This window comes from Podarcis bocagei (assembly GCF_964188305.1).
Source record: "Podarcis bocagei genome assembly, chromosome: 8".
Classification (NCBI taxonomy): Eukaryota; Metazoa; Chordata; class Lepidosauria; order Squamata; family Lacertidae; genus Podarcis; species Podarcis bocagei.
Window position 1 is genome coordinate 66,664,264 of NC_138133.1, and position 16,008 is coordinate 66,680,271.

The 16,008-nt window shown below is 42.2% G+C and overlaps 1 protein-coding gene across 5 annotated transcripts; it reads left to right on the plus strand.

Annotated features, from left to right (window-relative positions):
- Positions 1–2,865: 2,865 nt before the first annotated feature.
- PDP1 (pyruvate dehydrogenase phosphatase catalytic subunit 1) lies at positions 2,866–11,547 on the plus strand. 5 transcript variants are annotated; one of them, XM_081204214.1, is made up of 3 exons: positions 2,866–3,067; positions 6,033–6,067; positions 7,617–11,547. In XM_081204214.1, exons 2-3 carry the CDS (start codon positions 6,037–6,039, stop codon positions 9,269–9,271), a joined length of 1,686 nt encoding a protein of 561 aa, XP_081060340.1. In that variant the 5' UTR covers positions 2,866–3,067; positions 6,033–6,036; the 3' UTR covers positions 9,272–11,547. The 5 variants fall into 5 exon arrangements, with proteins under 5 accessions (XP_081060340.1, XP_081060341.1, XP_081060342.1 ...); XM_081204217.1 differs by lacking the exon at positions 2,866–3,067 and adding an exon at positions 3,441–3,578; XM_081204215.1 differs by lacking the exon at positions 6,033–6,067 and having other exon boundaries at positions 2,868–3,067.
- Positions 11,548–16,008: the final 4,461 nt, after the last annotated feature.

The window sequence follows — 16,008 nt, forward strand, 5'->3', positions numbered from 1 at the left end:
AGAGGGCTGCTATCTCAGGTGAACAATACTTTGTTTTTAAAAAGTCTCCCCCTCACCTCATTTTACCAAGTTATTTGCAGACCAGCGGCACAAGTCAGTAGCTAATGCTATTAATAGTTCTGCCCTCTGAACAAATTGGAGATTAAAAACAGCACCAGCCACAGTTCTAAAGCAGCAGCATTCAACAGTTTGAGATATAGGGTCCACTTTTAACTACAACCTGCAACATGAGACCCACTTTGTTTGTTTTTTCTTAACCATATACATCTACCTTCCTTCTTTTTCTACAGGCAAGAGCAGGGCTTCTGTACCTTTCAGAGTTGCATTGTAGGCGGAATGTTGCTAGATGCAGTGAAATGGTGAGAAGCTGCAAGCGCTGAAATTTCCCATTTATACACAACTATCAAAGATACAAGTGATCTATCATCCTTTACATCTCGTCACACACACACCGCCCCTCTTAAACAAACATAATAAATTGGTGGGAATGCCACTGTGGTTACTGACCTCAGACTGTCATGCCAACCCAGTATGAGTCTTGGACCCCCCCCCCCAGTTGAAGATGGTCCAGAGCAGGGGTCGAGAACTTCCAATCCTAATTAGGCTCAGCAGGAGTCCTGATTGGACTTCTAAATGACTGCTAACTAAAACATGCTCATTGCAGTTGCAAAACACATTTTAAAACTTTCATAAAGGCTGTTGTATGATGTAACTTGAAAAGTTATCTTCACTGATATCAATGTGATTTTAGAATCCAAGTGTTACAGCCTTATCTTAATTATACTTTCATAACCACACATGTTTCTTTGCTCCACATGTTGCCATCCCCCCCTTTCTCTGTTGTTTCTGCATCTATTTTGATTAAGTACAGTGGGGTAGGAACATGTTCCTTGCAAAACGCCGCAGGTGCACAGATGGTGCAAACACTGGTCATCAGGAATCGCTCCCAAGGCATGCAAATTTAATTTGTTGGAGTAAATTTAATTGAAGGGAGTCTGCTTCTGAGCAGCAGTGTCTGGACAGGCGACCAAAGTTACCCTGACTGAGCTGCTTGAAAGAGTGGATAATAAATAGAACTATCAATCATATTGCGTCTTCACCTCACCCTCCATTTCTCTAATTTGGTGTCACTTTGATTCTGCATGGAGACCAGACTGATGTTTAAAAAAATGTAATGCTACTCTAACAACCATGTAATAGGCAGAAATCAAACAAGGGGAACTTTTTGCAGCATAGATATGCAGCAATGGGAGAAGTCTGAGCTATCGATCCTCATGTCTTGATTTTATGATGCAGTTATTAAAAGGTGCAAAGCCTCTTGCCTGATAAGTGGATAGGTAGGTCGAGGGAAAATGAGGTAATCCTCGAGGGAAAATGAGGTCAAGGCAGGATCACATTACTTTGAATTCTGGAACAGCATCACCAAGTGCACTTGTCTATTCATTGTGTGTGTGATTATTATTTGTTTTTATTAAAGGTTTTCTTGGGTTACAGAAGTACATACATCGTCTCCATGTTCAGATTATAAAGTCCTTTTTACACATCAGCTACATTCGTTTTAAATGGAAGACAGTACACACAAGTGGGGACCTGCAACAAACAAAACCTGTGAAGAGTGCTCCTATCAAGAGAGCCAGCCTGCTAGCACTAGCCAAGCCTGCTTTCAGGAGACTCCCATTTCATTTCCTCAAAGCATTTTGTGACCAAGGAGCACACTCAGCCCTCCTTATTCTGTTCTGGGGTCCATCCCTAGGGGGTCCCTCCAGCTTTTACGGACTCCTGCAAACCTTTCTGTTGACACCTTTCTGCTGGACAGTGCCTTTTTATGTTCATGGGGTTGAGTTTGCTAATGGTAGAGAGGATAGTTGCATTCACCTCTTATTTCTTGCCCTCTTCAATTATTCTTGAATGTAAGCTCTTCGGGGGCAGAGACCTGTCTCTGTTTGCCTAGTGCTGGGCTAGGACCAGGGGGCAGAACTTTTTCCATCCCCACTTACCCAAGAATTGGAGGTGAGGGTCCTCCCTTTTTTATAAGCCTTTTATGACCTGGAAAGATAAGGGGGGGAAGATTGCAATTCCCAATGCAAAACTCTTCCCTGGCTGATTCTCCCGCAAATCATTGCCTAGCAGGCCACATCGCCCAACCCCATCCCCACCCATCAGTGGCGGCCAGCCATAACCCATTTTACACTCTCTCTCAGCCTAATCTACCTCACAGGGTTGTTGTAAAGATAAAGGTGGGGAGGGGGGTCGTGTTCCCTCACACAGCCCCCTCCTTTCCCTGGAGATGAGCATACAAACCAAAACACAGGAGTCAGTTCCTAGGGGCCGAGGTCCCTTCTCTCCCCCCAATAAAATATTTGAGGGGGTCAGGACCCTCCCCCCCAAAAAAGTTGATGGGCACTGTCATTCCAATGGTGCGCATGTGCTATGTCTTGTGATCGATTATGCGGGACGGGGCTTACCTGCCCCCCCCCCGAATATTTTATTCCAAGTTGGCACCCCTAACACTAAAAAAAAAAGAGGATTTGTACCCGCAGTCGGTGATGATTTCTTCCAAGGAAAGGTACTTTAGGATACGGGCACTGTTGGCACTCATCTTTATGACAAGCTTTTTCAATGTATGTATACAGAACGGGGAACAAAAGCTTTGAAAGTGACCTTGCTGTACGCTAAGAACCAGGCGGCGGAAGAAGGAAATGCGACCGTTTATTTCGCCCATGCGAGGTTTTTTAACAGCGCACCCCCCCCTGCACGCGCGCCCGCCCTTCCTCAGGAGGAATGCGGGCCACGCCCTTCCTCCGCCAAGAGCCCCGATAGGCCAGGAAGAAGGAAAGGCGGGCCCGGCTCGGAGAAACTCCCCCCCTCCTCCTCCTCCGGCAAAGCGCAGCCTCTTCTTGCGAGCCCGCCCTTTTTCTCTCAGCCTCTTTGCGTCTAACAGAGCCAGGAGAAATGCGCTAAGAAGAACGAGGAGGAACTCATCCGCGGAGGCGGCTTCAGTAAGATCTTGACCCACCAATGGAACAAGGCAGGCCGAAGAAGACGAGAATGTGAAATCCTTCCGCCGGTAAGGAAACCGTTGATATGAGAAAAAAGGAGAGAGAGAAAAAGAGCGGGGGGGGTGTAAGAAAGAGGAGGGGGCGGGGCGGGGGAAGCTGAACGATAGAGGCTCACGTGAGAGTCGCCCGTCAGCCAATAGGAGCTTCGGAGCCCGGCCGAACGGAGGCTTTTATAAGCCGCGGCTCGTCACAAAAAAGGAGAAAGGGGGGAAAAAACCCGCCCACGACACAAGGGAAGCTGTCACGCGGCGGGCTGGGCGTTCGGCGCTGCTGCCGTTGCTGCTGCTGAGGGAACGCGGTGGGGGCGCGCGCACGGGGGCGCGCTCTCGCTTGCCGGCGGCAGGATAAAGGGGGAAAAGGGGGTGGGTGAGGAAGGGCGGGGCGGCGGCGGCGAGTTCCACCTGGCGCGCGGCCGTCGCTGAGGGGGCCTGACAGACAAGAGGCGGGGTGGGTGTCAAACTTCCCCGCGCTCTCCATTCCCCGCTGCCCGAGCGGGGCCCCGACCCTAAAGCTGACCAGGTCAGTCTCTCTGAGGAGGGTGTGTTGCGTGTGTGTGTCTGTGTCTGTCTTGACTGTGGTCTTGACACAGGCCCTGGGGCGGAGCGGAGCGTTTGTCTGCCGGTGGGTGTGTGAGAGAATGAAGGAAAGACCCGGGGAGGGTTAGGTGTCAGCTCTTGCCTGTGGTGATGCCTGGGACCTCCGAGTAGATGGAGGTGAGGAGGAGGTGGCTGTGAGGCTGCTCTTGTGGCAGGTGCCGCCCAGCTACTGAAAAGGATGCCCAGGAGGGAGGGAGGCCGAGATTCCTTAGTGGTGCTGAGGTTTATTTTGATTTGGGGGGGCAGGGAGAGGCAGCCCAATTTCCACCAATATGTAATCAAACTCTAGGCTTTTAAAAAAACAACAACCCAAAGTTAAGCGTTATCTCCCTTCCCACGTGTATAACCCAGCTGGCCAGAAAGGCGCAATGGGCCGACGAGGCGAGGTACACCCTTTTTCAGCTAAGGCAGGGGAACTGCGGCCCTCGGGATACTTGCAAGGCTGAAATCCCTGCCTGCCTTCTTCCCATGGCCTTGGTTGGCTGGGAGTGGGAATTTCTGGCAACACCCAGAGAGCTGCATGTTCCCCAACCAGTGTGTCCCTTTCAAGTTGCTAAAGAAGAAAGAAGCTGCACTGGGGTCGTCTTGTTGATGGAAGCATCTGTGGTCTCTTAAATCGTGACCTGCGCACAAGACACGAGGGCGGGAGGTTTAGCAATGGATCACATTCTTTACATGTGGAAGGCTTAGACTGCAGGTAGGGTTGGGAAGGCTTCTTTTTTTCTGAAACCTTGGAGGACTGCTGCCGTTCTTTCGCTGTATTGAGGAAGATAGGCAAAGGGTCTCACTTGAAGTGCTTCTAGATGTCACAACTAGAGCCATTGCTAAATCCTGGCTGATGGCCCATATGCAAATTTAATTGAGATGTAAAGAATTATAGTTCGGAAGTAAGAAGCAGACATTGTTTATCTTTAGATTGGTATCAGAGCAGGCATTGGCTTGTATCCAAAGTAGTGCTTAAGTCTCTTGTTCTGTTAGGACAAATATTTACCATTGCACCTTTCCTTCCCCTTGTGTGCCCTCTAAATCAGTTCGGAGGGTTCCCACAACCCTCCAGAGCAGACTTTGGGATTGCTAGAGGAAAGTTCCACTGCACAAGTATAAATCCTTGGGCCAGTGGAACAAGGGCATTGCATACTTCCCATTATCTTAGAAGAGGCATTCCCACATTTTGAAGAGAGAGTACAGTACTGCTTAAGTACTATTTAAAATATGCATGTATTTATATTTTAAAAGAAGCTGTCCAGGAACATTTCTATTACATTAACTGATTTTAAAAAATCAGTGCAACCAATTGATCATCACAGTTTTGATAATCATATTTCCTCCTGCCTTGAAACCTAAGCAGTGAATAAGACCTCATCAGCACAACAATTGTTCCCAGGCCTTGTGGTGTATGATTGGATGCACAGGCTTCCTAGAAATGAGAAGCTCTTTTAATTTGTTGTCAAGATACCACCATAGTGAAAGTAAGAAGTTATCCTTGCAGATAGAATAGCTGATGAGATACTAGTGGCCTTGCAGTTGTGCCTGTCTTCCACTTGAATTGGCTATGGACCAGTTTGATTCCTTGTAGCTGAGTTGAATATTCATTATAATGAACCCCTCTGTATGTATGGGTTGCAGAAATCATCTGTGCATAGTTTTAGCACCGCCAATATCCTGGATAAGCTTTCCCTAATAAATATGTACATGTATATAAAACCCTCAACAAGTTAGGGGTATAGGAGAAAAAAGGAAGGCACTATTGAATACTTCGCTTTGTAGAGGGAGGCTCCATCCCTCTCTCTGTTAATGATGTGTACCTTTTTCAGATTATCCATGAGCATATTTAATGTGGTGTATATGTGTGGATTTAAATCCCACAGAGCAGGAATCTAATATGTTTACTAATGTTTGTTAGGCCAACAGAGCTGGAATAATATTGAGCACCTTAGTTTGTAGCAACTAAGGTGGAATTTTACATTGTCCCATGCAGAGCTGGTACCTATAATTTTGATTGTGGCTCTAATCAACTAAAGTTGGTGCTTAGTTGTTTTTTTTAAAAAAAGTTATCCAGCCCTGCTTTAAAAGGACGAGTGTGCTTGTTGCTCTTTAGGTTGGGTTGACAGATGAATCATGCGTGAACTGAGTGCTATGTTGTTCAGCAAGAGGGATGACGAGCAGTGAGTTGGGGCTGCAGTAGGATTAGACAATGCTGCTGAGAGATGGCTGTGCTGCAGTTGCTGCTTCTTAATGCTTGTCACTACAAACAAACTGTTTGTCTTTCTGTCCCCCTTCAATGTTGGAGACCTCTTCCTCCTTCTTTAATAAACTCTCTGCCTTGCTTTTCCTGGGCTACTGCTTTGTGGATGTTGGCGGCTTCTTGTTGTGACAGGAGAATGTGTGTGTGTCCTGGGCCCAGGCGGATTGGTATGTATTTTTTGTGCTCCTATTTTCTGAGTACTGTAATAGGAATTTGGAGGGATGGTAGTGGGGTTAGAAGACTATATAATTAATATATGCTATTGCAGGTTATAGTACTCTGAAGGTTATTTTAAATTTGTGTTGCCTCCTAAGCTGAGTAGTTCATGCTCCTAGGATTTGAATCTTACAAATAAGGGTTGTGAATGTGAAGCAGTACAGAGAGAAAAAATAGTGTCATCTTCACAAAAGTATCACATTTGTGCAGAATGTTGATTTGTTCAAATGTGAAAAATTAGCAGGATGTTATGCATAATAACCTTTAATGAGTCCCTGACTGGAGGAAAGAAGGTATATGAATAAATATTATAATAATTAGTAATAATTTGCACCATAGTTTTCTTAAACCAGATTTCAGAAGCTTCTATTGGAAGGCTGGATCTAAACTTTATACAAAACAAATAATCTCACTTGAATTAATGAGTCTTTAAACAAAGTTTTTTTTTTAAAGAAACAGTAGGTCCTATAGTAAACTATGCACAATTGAGCAAATATCTTCTGGATGAAAAGGGAAACTATTAAGCCTGACTATACTTAGTATATAATATATGTGGTTTCTTTCAGAGGCGGCTGTTGGTAGCTTCACCACCTCCTCATTGAATGCCTTCAGTTGTGGTTCATAAATTTGGGCTGGCCTTAGATTGGTAGTGATAGGTAGGGTGTCATTTGAATATGTGTTCTATATGAATGCATAGCTTAGAAGAAAAGATGGTATTGCATGCAATCCACAGCAATCATTGACTGAGGTCAGAGTAAAGATTTTTTATTATTTATCAAATTTGTTAAAGCAACAAACAAACAAGGGTTTAGAAGCCTTGAATGAAGTTTTGTAGCTCCTAAATATCTAGTAGTTATAAAACTTCAAAAAGATAGGTGATGGGTTGCAGCAAATTTATTATAGGATATTAAGACTGTAATCCTATGCTTGTTTGGAACTAAGTCCCATTAAACCAAGTATGACTTACCTTTTGATTAAACAAATGCACATATATGTATTGGTTGTCCACACTTGACCTTAAATTTGTAAAAACTGAGGGAGGTGTTGGAAAAATTAACATAAGTAACAATATAAATAAATAAAATCTTGGGCTGGGTAAACTTTACTTCTCCTCACTGCCAGTTCAGAAACGGAGACTGTCTTCAAGAAGAAGTCTTGAATCTCAGTCTACTCTGTTCTTCATACTTTAACCTTTAGTTGACTTTTCACACTCGCAATATAAAGTACTGGTTAAGTTAGTACAGCTGTAAAAATAGGTCACTCTGTTTATAGTTCTACACAAGTATAACAGTGTGAACTGAGATATGTTCTCCTTGAGGAAATTTAGCCTTAGATTAGTCTATTAAACTTTAATTAAATCTGTTGCTGTTTTTGTCAGTTAATTGCTGTTAATTAATTGTGCATATTAAATTGTCATTTAGAATAAAGTAGTTGATGTGTATTGTTTCCTTTAAAATTATTTCTAAGCTTACTTATTGCTTGTGTCCCCCCCCCCTGCAGCAATTCCAGTCAGAAACCCCAGGTTGCCATTGTTCTCTGATGCCATGCCAGCACCAACTCAGCTATTGCTCCCATTAATTCGCAGTTGTGAGATTGGCAAGATATACAACACCGCATGCTACTGTCATCATAAACATCTGTGTTGCTTGTCACCTCACTTAACTCACAATCATTTGAGGTATGTTCCTCCGAAGAAGTTTGCAACACTCAGTAGGCCGAAGGAGAATTTCAGTCAGTTTATTCATGCAAGAAACTATGTATCCACACCACAGAGGTTTTACCTCACACCTCCGCAAGTCAACAGCATCCTGAAGGCAAATGAATACAGTTTCAAAGTGCCAGAGTTTGATGGCAAAAACTTAAGTTCTGTCCTTGGCTTTGATAGCAACCAGCTTCCTGCCAATGCACCAATAGAAGACAGAAGAAGTGCAGCCACTTGCTTGCAAACAAGAGGAATGCTGCTTGGTGTGTTTGATGGCCATGCAGGATGTGCCTGTGCACAAGCTGTCAGCGAAAGACTGTTTTATTACATAGCTGTTTCTCTGTTACCCCATGAGACTTTACTTGAAATAGAAAATGCTGTTGAGAGTGGTAGGGCCCTGTTGCCCATCTTACAGTGGCACAAGCACCCCAATGATTATTTCAGTAAAGAAGCCTCCAAATTGTATTTTAACAGCTTACGAACTTACTGGCAGGAACTCATAGACCTTAACACTGGGGAGACAACTGATGTAAAAGAGGCTTTAATTAATGCCTTTAAAAGGCTTGACAATGACATTTCTTTAGAAGCTCAAGTAGGTGATCCAAATTCTTTTCTCAATTATTTGGTACTACGTGTAGCCTTCTCTGGTGCAACTGCTTGTGTGGCGCATGTTGATGGAGTTGATTTACATGTTGCTAATACTGGTGACAGCAGGGCCATGCTTGGTGTCCAAGAAGAGGATGGATCTTGGTCTGCTGTTGCTCTGTCTTATGATCATAATGCACAGAACGAAAGTGAGATTGCACGGCTCAAAATGGAGCACCCAAAGTCTGAAGAAAAGAGTGTTGTGAAACAAGATCGACTGTTGGGCCTACTGATGCCTTTCAGAGCTTTTGGAGATGTCAAATTTAAATGGAGCATTGACCTTCAGAAGAGAGTGATAGAGACGGGCCCAGATCAGCTCAATGATAACGAATATACAAAGTTCATCCCACCAAACTACCATACTCCTCCATACCTCACAGCTGAGCCAGAGATAATACATCACAAATTAAGACCTCAGGACAAATTCCTGATATTGGCAACAGATGGCTTGTGGGAAACCATGCACAGGCAGGATGTGGTTAGAATTGTAGGTGAGTATCTTACAGGTGTTCATCATGAAGAACCAATAGCTGTTGGAGGTTACAAGGTAACTCTGGGACAGATGCATGGTCTTCTAACAGAAAGGAGAGCGCGGGTCTCTTCAGCCTTCGAAGACCAGAATGCAGCAACTCACTTGATACGCCATGCGGTTGGAAATAATGAGTTTGGTACCGTTGATCATGAACGGCTGTCAAAGATGCTCAGTCTTCCAGAAGAGTTGGCTCGGATGTACCGGGATGATATCACAATTATAGTGGTGCAATTTAATTCCCATGTTATAGGTGCATGTCAAAATGAAGAGTTTTAAATTTTAAACTGAAACGTGTGAACCAAAGTTTTCACAGAACAAAATGGCCAGTACTGACTGCATGACATGATAGTGAAACTTATTTGATTAATCTCTGGCCATCAGAATTACAGTCGAAGCAAGTATAATTTGCACAAATCGAGCAATGGTCAAAGGGTTTTCAAATTAAGCTACCAGGAGAGCAGAACAACTTGGAACAACTTTGCACTATTCAACCTATCTGCTTGAACAGTGGTTTGTAATTTGGGATTTCTTGGTGGAGAAGTAAAGGCTTTGTATGCATCAGTGCAATGTTTTGCAAGGCAAAAAAAAAAATTGTGTGTTTTGTCACATGTAAATATCTGTATAGGTAGGTATCTCCAGTAACTATACAGTACATTGGAGGGTAACTTGGTTGTAAATTTGAATTTAAATAGGGCTGATGACTTTTTTATTTACAAAGTAGCTATGGTGTCTTCCCTTTAGGAAAGGAAGAGAACTTTTTAACTGGTTGGCAAATGTCTTGATAGAAGCTATCCTCTTGGTCTTGAGTAATGATATATCATTTGAAACACATGCCTAGAATACCACTGTTAAAAAGAGTAAGTCTAAGCCATAAATACCTTAAGCCTGTCCAAACATAGTAGTGGAATAAAATTTTGCACCAGATGACTTACTTTGAGAAGATGATATTTTGCACAGTTCAATGGGCAATAAATGATGATGAGAAAATGGGTTAACTATGGGGGACATGCAAAACAACTTTGACTTGCGTTATGAAACTATGATTCTACGTTTTCTGAAACTTGAGCTAATTTTCAATAGGGCTGTCTTGCAAAACATGGCAAGCAACAGTCTTGACTTGTACCAAACCTATTTCCAGTCATAAGTCCCTGGTCTTGTGTTTGAACCTAGGCAATCAGTAGTGACTTTGTAAACTAGTGTAGTCACATATGTTGTAGTTTGAGTGACAGTTTGGTTGGTGTTTTGGATATTTTAAGTATCAGGACACAAAAGCATATCCATATAACATGGTTCTCACGTTTGCTTTTGAAGAAAGCATTGTGATAAGATTTGTAAATAGGTCAAGTAATGGGGAAACAGCTGCATGCTCCTCCTACTGGCATTCCCACATTAATTGTAACACCTTTCAAAATATCATTGTTAGTTGTGCACATTTGATTGCATCCAAAAAACTCCTAAAAGTGCATGTTTCATCACAAAGCTTTGTGCCACTGTTGCATAGAATGCTTATGAATTGTCAGATAAAAAGCATTTTTGGCAACCACAAGTTTTATGTTCTGAAGCACAGTGTAATATTTAAGACTTCTCCCAATATAAAAACAAAATAAATTGCTTTTTTTGTTATTATTAAACTGTAGTATAGCTATGATAGAAAGCATCATGCAAACATTACTTTGACTAGCTATTGTCTAAATATGAAGCACTTGTAGATAAAATTAACATTTTTGTGCTTCTCTAAATAGCTAATAAGCATTCTACTTTAAATCTTCCTCTTCACATAGCTATTGAGCTGACACATTCTGAAGAATGTTGGTGTTCTTGACCATGTGGATGCTTAAAAAGAGAGTCAAGGAATAGTGCTTCCAGAGTATTCCTGTTACAAAATACTTTATTGCAGCACTTAAGTTCCTTAGCAGTAATGTTCCCTTTTCTTTTTTCTGTGCACTGAAGGACATACTTGCTTATAAAGTAACAGGTTTGAAAATGCAAGTGTCAGAAGATATTCTTACTTCATATGCTTATGAAGTAACCTACACATTCGAAGTCCTGTCCATAGCTTTGACAAATTGTTGTTCTCCCTTTGTGTGCAAGAAAAGTAATTGAGTTATCCTATTTTTCCAGACCCTAACCTGAATGTTTTTATTGTGCTAATGACAAAACCAAGCAGCTTATAATCTTCATTGCCTTTGTACATGCAATATGACTAAATATCATTGGCTAGGTCAATTTCTTTTATTTTATGTGTTGGCTACAAAATAATTCTAAACTGTTACATTATCCAGACTTCCTTATGTTACTTGTGAAATGTACAGTACGTGTAAATGTCTTATTTTGGTTTGGTACTAGTCTTAACAAATTGAACCCTCATCCTGTATGTTTAGCACTTGGTGTGGGGGCAACTTTGTAAAATGCAAGGTGAACAAGATTTAACTGAAGACTCCCAAAATATGTATGCAATGAACTGAAACAGCATTGTGGCTTTCTGAACATCACGTGATAAGACCTTAAGAACAAATATCTTTTAGTAGACTTCAATAAAATTATTATATGAATATCAATGCAATAGAGTTGTTATTAGGATTCATTGAACTATTGGTTTGCCTTTCTGAGATTGTGTAAAGTGTCAGATTTGATCAGTGGATTTATATCTAAAATAGCAGAATTAATGTGTGGTATTATGAAGATGCACACAGTAAAGCTGTCCTGTCTCAAGACAACCTGCAATTGGAATAAATAGCTGGTTATATGAGTTAGAACAGAACTAGTTTTGCTTTTTTTGTTTGCCTTGTCCACTGATTTAGTTTCCTCCATTTTATTTTGTTGCCCCAAATTCACAGTGGGTGGAATATGTGGCTTTGGGCTGCATTTTGGGAAACAGCTAAGGCAATGGGGGCAAATGTTGTTCAGATACTGGTTTTAAGGAAAAGCAAACTTTAAAATATATACAGTGGTGCCCCGCAAGACGAATGCCTCGCAAGACGAAAAACTCGCTAGACGAAAGGGTTTTGCGGTTTTTGAGCTGCTTCGCAAGACGAATTTCCCTATGGGCTTGCTTCGCAAGACGAAAACGTCTTGCGTTTTTTGCAAGTTTGTTTCCTTTTTCTTAACACTGTTAATACAGTTGCAACTTGACTTCGAGGAGCAACTCATAGAACGCGGTGTGGTAGCCTTTTTTGAGGTTTTTGGCGATTTTTGAAGCTTTTCCAAAACTTCCGACACCGTGCTTCGCAAGACGAAAAATTCGCTAGACGAAAAAACTCGTGGAACGAATTAATTTCGTCTTGCGATGCACCACTGTAGTAGTGAATAAGGAAATTGGACTTCAGTAGTTTCACAATAAAACTCAAGCAAGGTGTAGCTTTGTGAAACAAACTAAGAGCCCTGCTATTCCTTCCCATGTGATTTTTTCTGGTCATTCCCTTCAGTAGGAAAACAAGTCTCATTTCAGTTATGCTCTGACAGCATATCTCAGGCTTCCTCAACCTCAGCGCTCCAGATGTTTTTGGCCTACAACTCCCATTATCCCTAGTTAGCAGGACCAGAGGTCAGGGATGATGGAAATTGTAGTCTCAAAACATCTGGAGGGCTGAGGTTGAGGAAGCCTGGCATATCTTATGTTGGGGAGGGGGGGACATTCTATGTGTAAATGGTGCCTTCCCTTGAGCTAAATGATTCTAATGTAGGGTACATGTTAAGTAATCCTGTTTAAAACCTGTTTAACTTCATTATTGACTTTCCAAAGGGGAAATGGGAATAGTGAAATTAGCCATTCATTGGTGAATTTTCTGGAAAGCTGCTGGGTACCCATATAAATGCCAGAAGTCATTATTTTACTGAAGTCTCCATTTCATGGCTTTTTATATGTCTGCTAAACTTGGGATGCGGGTGGCGCTGTGGGTAAAACCTCAGTGCCTAGGACTTGCCGATCGCATGGTCAGCGGTTCGAATCCCCGCGGTGGGGTGAGCTCCCGTTGTTCGGTCCCAGCTCCTGCCCACCTAGCAGTTCAAAAGCACCCCCAAGTGCAAGTAGATAAATAGGTACCGCTTTATAGCGGGAAGGTAACGGCGTTTCCGTGCGCTGCACTGGTGCTGGCTCGCCAGAGCAGCTTCGTCACGCTGGTCACGTGACCTGGAAGTGTCTTCGGACAGCCCTGGCTCCCAGCCTCTTAAGCGAGATGAGCACGCAACCCCAGAGTCGGACACGACTGGCCCGTACGGGCAGGGGTACCTTTCCCTTTACCTTTAAACTTGCCCTACTTCATCGAACAAATTTCCAAATCGTTCCCTAGATATTTCCAATAAAAAAGTACGCATATGCTGTAAGGTGCATTGATAATAAGCATGGTTACTTAGTAAATGTTCTTAGGATCCTTAATTGGTAAAATACTTTGGGTATATTTTTCAATTATGTTCTTAGGATTTCTAACAGGAATTTAAGACCATACATTGTGTTTATGCCTGAAGCAAAATAGTGAATGCTAAAGACGTTTTGCCTTGCTTCCTGGTTTCCCATTATTCTTCAAGAGATACTTTTAAAGGTTGCTTGCCTTCTGAAAACTGGCTTTTACATTAGGCCTGTTGTATTCAGGAATTTTTCCTTCCTCCACCCAGGAGTACTCCACATGACGTTTGCACGGCTGCTATAGCCTGGTCTGTCATGATTCCTTGGATAATCCACTTCAGTTATATATCTCAACTAAATATAATTTATGGAGAGGTTTATCCCCTTTTCTCCTAACCTTCAGCAAGTGCATCTGATGGCACGAAGGCTTAGTGTAACATTATTGACTATCTGCAATCTGTTATGACATCCAGTAATTTAATTACTGTTTTACATAAGCTAAACTTTACTAGAGGCTAGTTCTTTCTAAGCAATGCTAAAAAAATAAAGTTATGGAGAAAATGGTTTAACACCTTTGGGTGTATTTCTGTCTGAATGTACCATATTAATGGGAAGAACATTATGTTCAGAACAAAATAACTATTGGCCAGAAAACACTTTCCTGTGCACAGCTCTATGTATTAAGAAGAACTAGCTTACATAATTTTTTTTTGCTCTTTTACACATTCAAACATGGGGGGGGGGTTGCTTTTTATTTACCCACAGTAGATCCCTAGAGATACCCACCATCCTTTGATCTAGTATAATTTCAGAAAGGGGGGGGGATTCTGAATTAAATTTCTAACCACTTGTGATCATATTTATAGAATGGAATTCTAATATCTGTATGGGAGGAGGCCTGTGTTGCAAGATTGTTCTAGCCCCTCAGAAATGTTTCAGCAGCTTACCGCAGTCTTAATTTCCATGTTCCACTCAAAACAGACGTGGCTCACACAGCAATTCGAATGTTGGATCAGATCAAGGGCCTATTTAGTCCAGCATTCTGTTTCTGAAGGTCTTAACTCGATATCTACGAGAAGTCAAAAAGCAGGAGAGCAATAGCCCTCTCCCACTGCTGTTCTCCAGCAAATGGCATTCAGGACATGATGATTCTCAAGAAGGCATATTTAGCCATCCTGACTAGTAGGCATTGAAAGCCTTACCCTCCATCACAAATTCATTTAATCCCCTTTTAGAGCAATCTAAGTTGGTGACTGTCACCACACCTGGAGATAAATTGCTCAGCTATGTGCTGGGTGAAAAAGTACTTATGTCTACCCAGGATATCCCATGCAGATTTACTGAATGACCTCATAAAGCTAGATAAAGAACAACTATCAACTTTCTTCACACTATGCGATCATTTTATATTTCTCTTACCATGTTCCCCTTACTTGCTGCTTTCCTAAACTTAAAAGAACCCCAAATCTTCCCCTTAGGAGAATTGCTTCAGCTCCCAAACAGCAGCTTAACTAGAGGTTGTGAAGAATTATAGAATTGTAGAGTTGGAAGGGGGGTCATCTAGTCCAACCCCCTGCAATGCAGGAATACATTAAGAAGGCAAGCAATACTCTTCTGCCCATGTGTGTGTCTATATATAAAATACATAACACTCACCCACATTGTTGTGCTTTTTCTTTCTGAGTGGCCAGCTCCCTGGCAAATTCCCTATCTGGCAGAAGCAAAACTGTTGATTCCAGAATCTCAGAGATACTCCATCTTCCTTCCTACTTTCTCAATAAACAACCTTTGCTTCTCAAAGGCTATTCAGGCAGTCTACACAAAAATGGATTTGCCCACACTTCTCAGCTTTAGATGGCTGGAGTTCTTGTCCTTTCCACTGCATTTTTCAGTTGCAGTTAAAAGAAGCAGAGCTACACTTCCTAGCACTGACAATGTATTTGGCCTTTTGCAATTTAAGTAACACACTTAATTTGGTTTTCCTCTGTTTATTGTCATGTGACATGCTGGCTCACTGAATGCCAAGAATGAGAGGATGATGGGCACACTGGTAACTCGCCAACAAAGTACTTCTAAGTTTGGTGTCGGGGCCAAACTCCCTCAATAGCTCTATTTATGCCTTGGATGGGGATCTGGTATTGGCATCCCTATGTTACTTCTGTATGTTTTGAGATCCACTCAAGTGACGGATTAGTTGCTGCCAGTTCTTTTGTCTGCATTCAGCTGAACTTTCACATTTCCAAGCATGTTAATGATCCCTTGGGAATCTCCCCTGCATCAGCTATTGCGCATAACTGCAGTTTACAACTGTTTACAAAAAACCTAGCACAGTGGTACCTCGGTTTAAGTACTTAATTCGTTCTGGAGGTCCGTTTCTAACCTGAAACTGTTCTTAACCTGAAGCACCACTTTAGCTAATGGGGCCTTCTGCTGCCGCTGCACCGCCAGAGCCTGATTTCTGTTCTTATCCTGAAGCAAAGTTCTTAACCTGAAGTATAAAGGCTCCTTTGATCTACAATGATATGATGATCCTGGTGGAACAGATCACCAGTAACAAGCAATCTGCCTTCAGTTTTCCAGTGAAGAGCGGAGTTCTTAATGAGCAGATGAAACCCAGAGATTAAAGCTGACACTTTGTATTTCCAGAAGAAGAGCTTTTATAGCAAATACA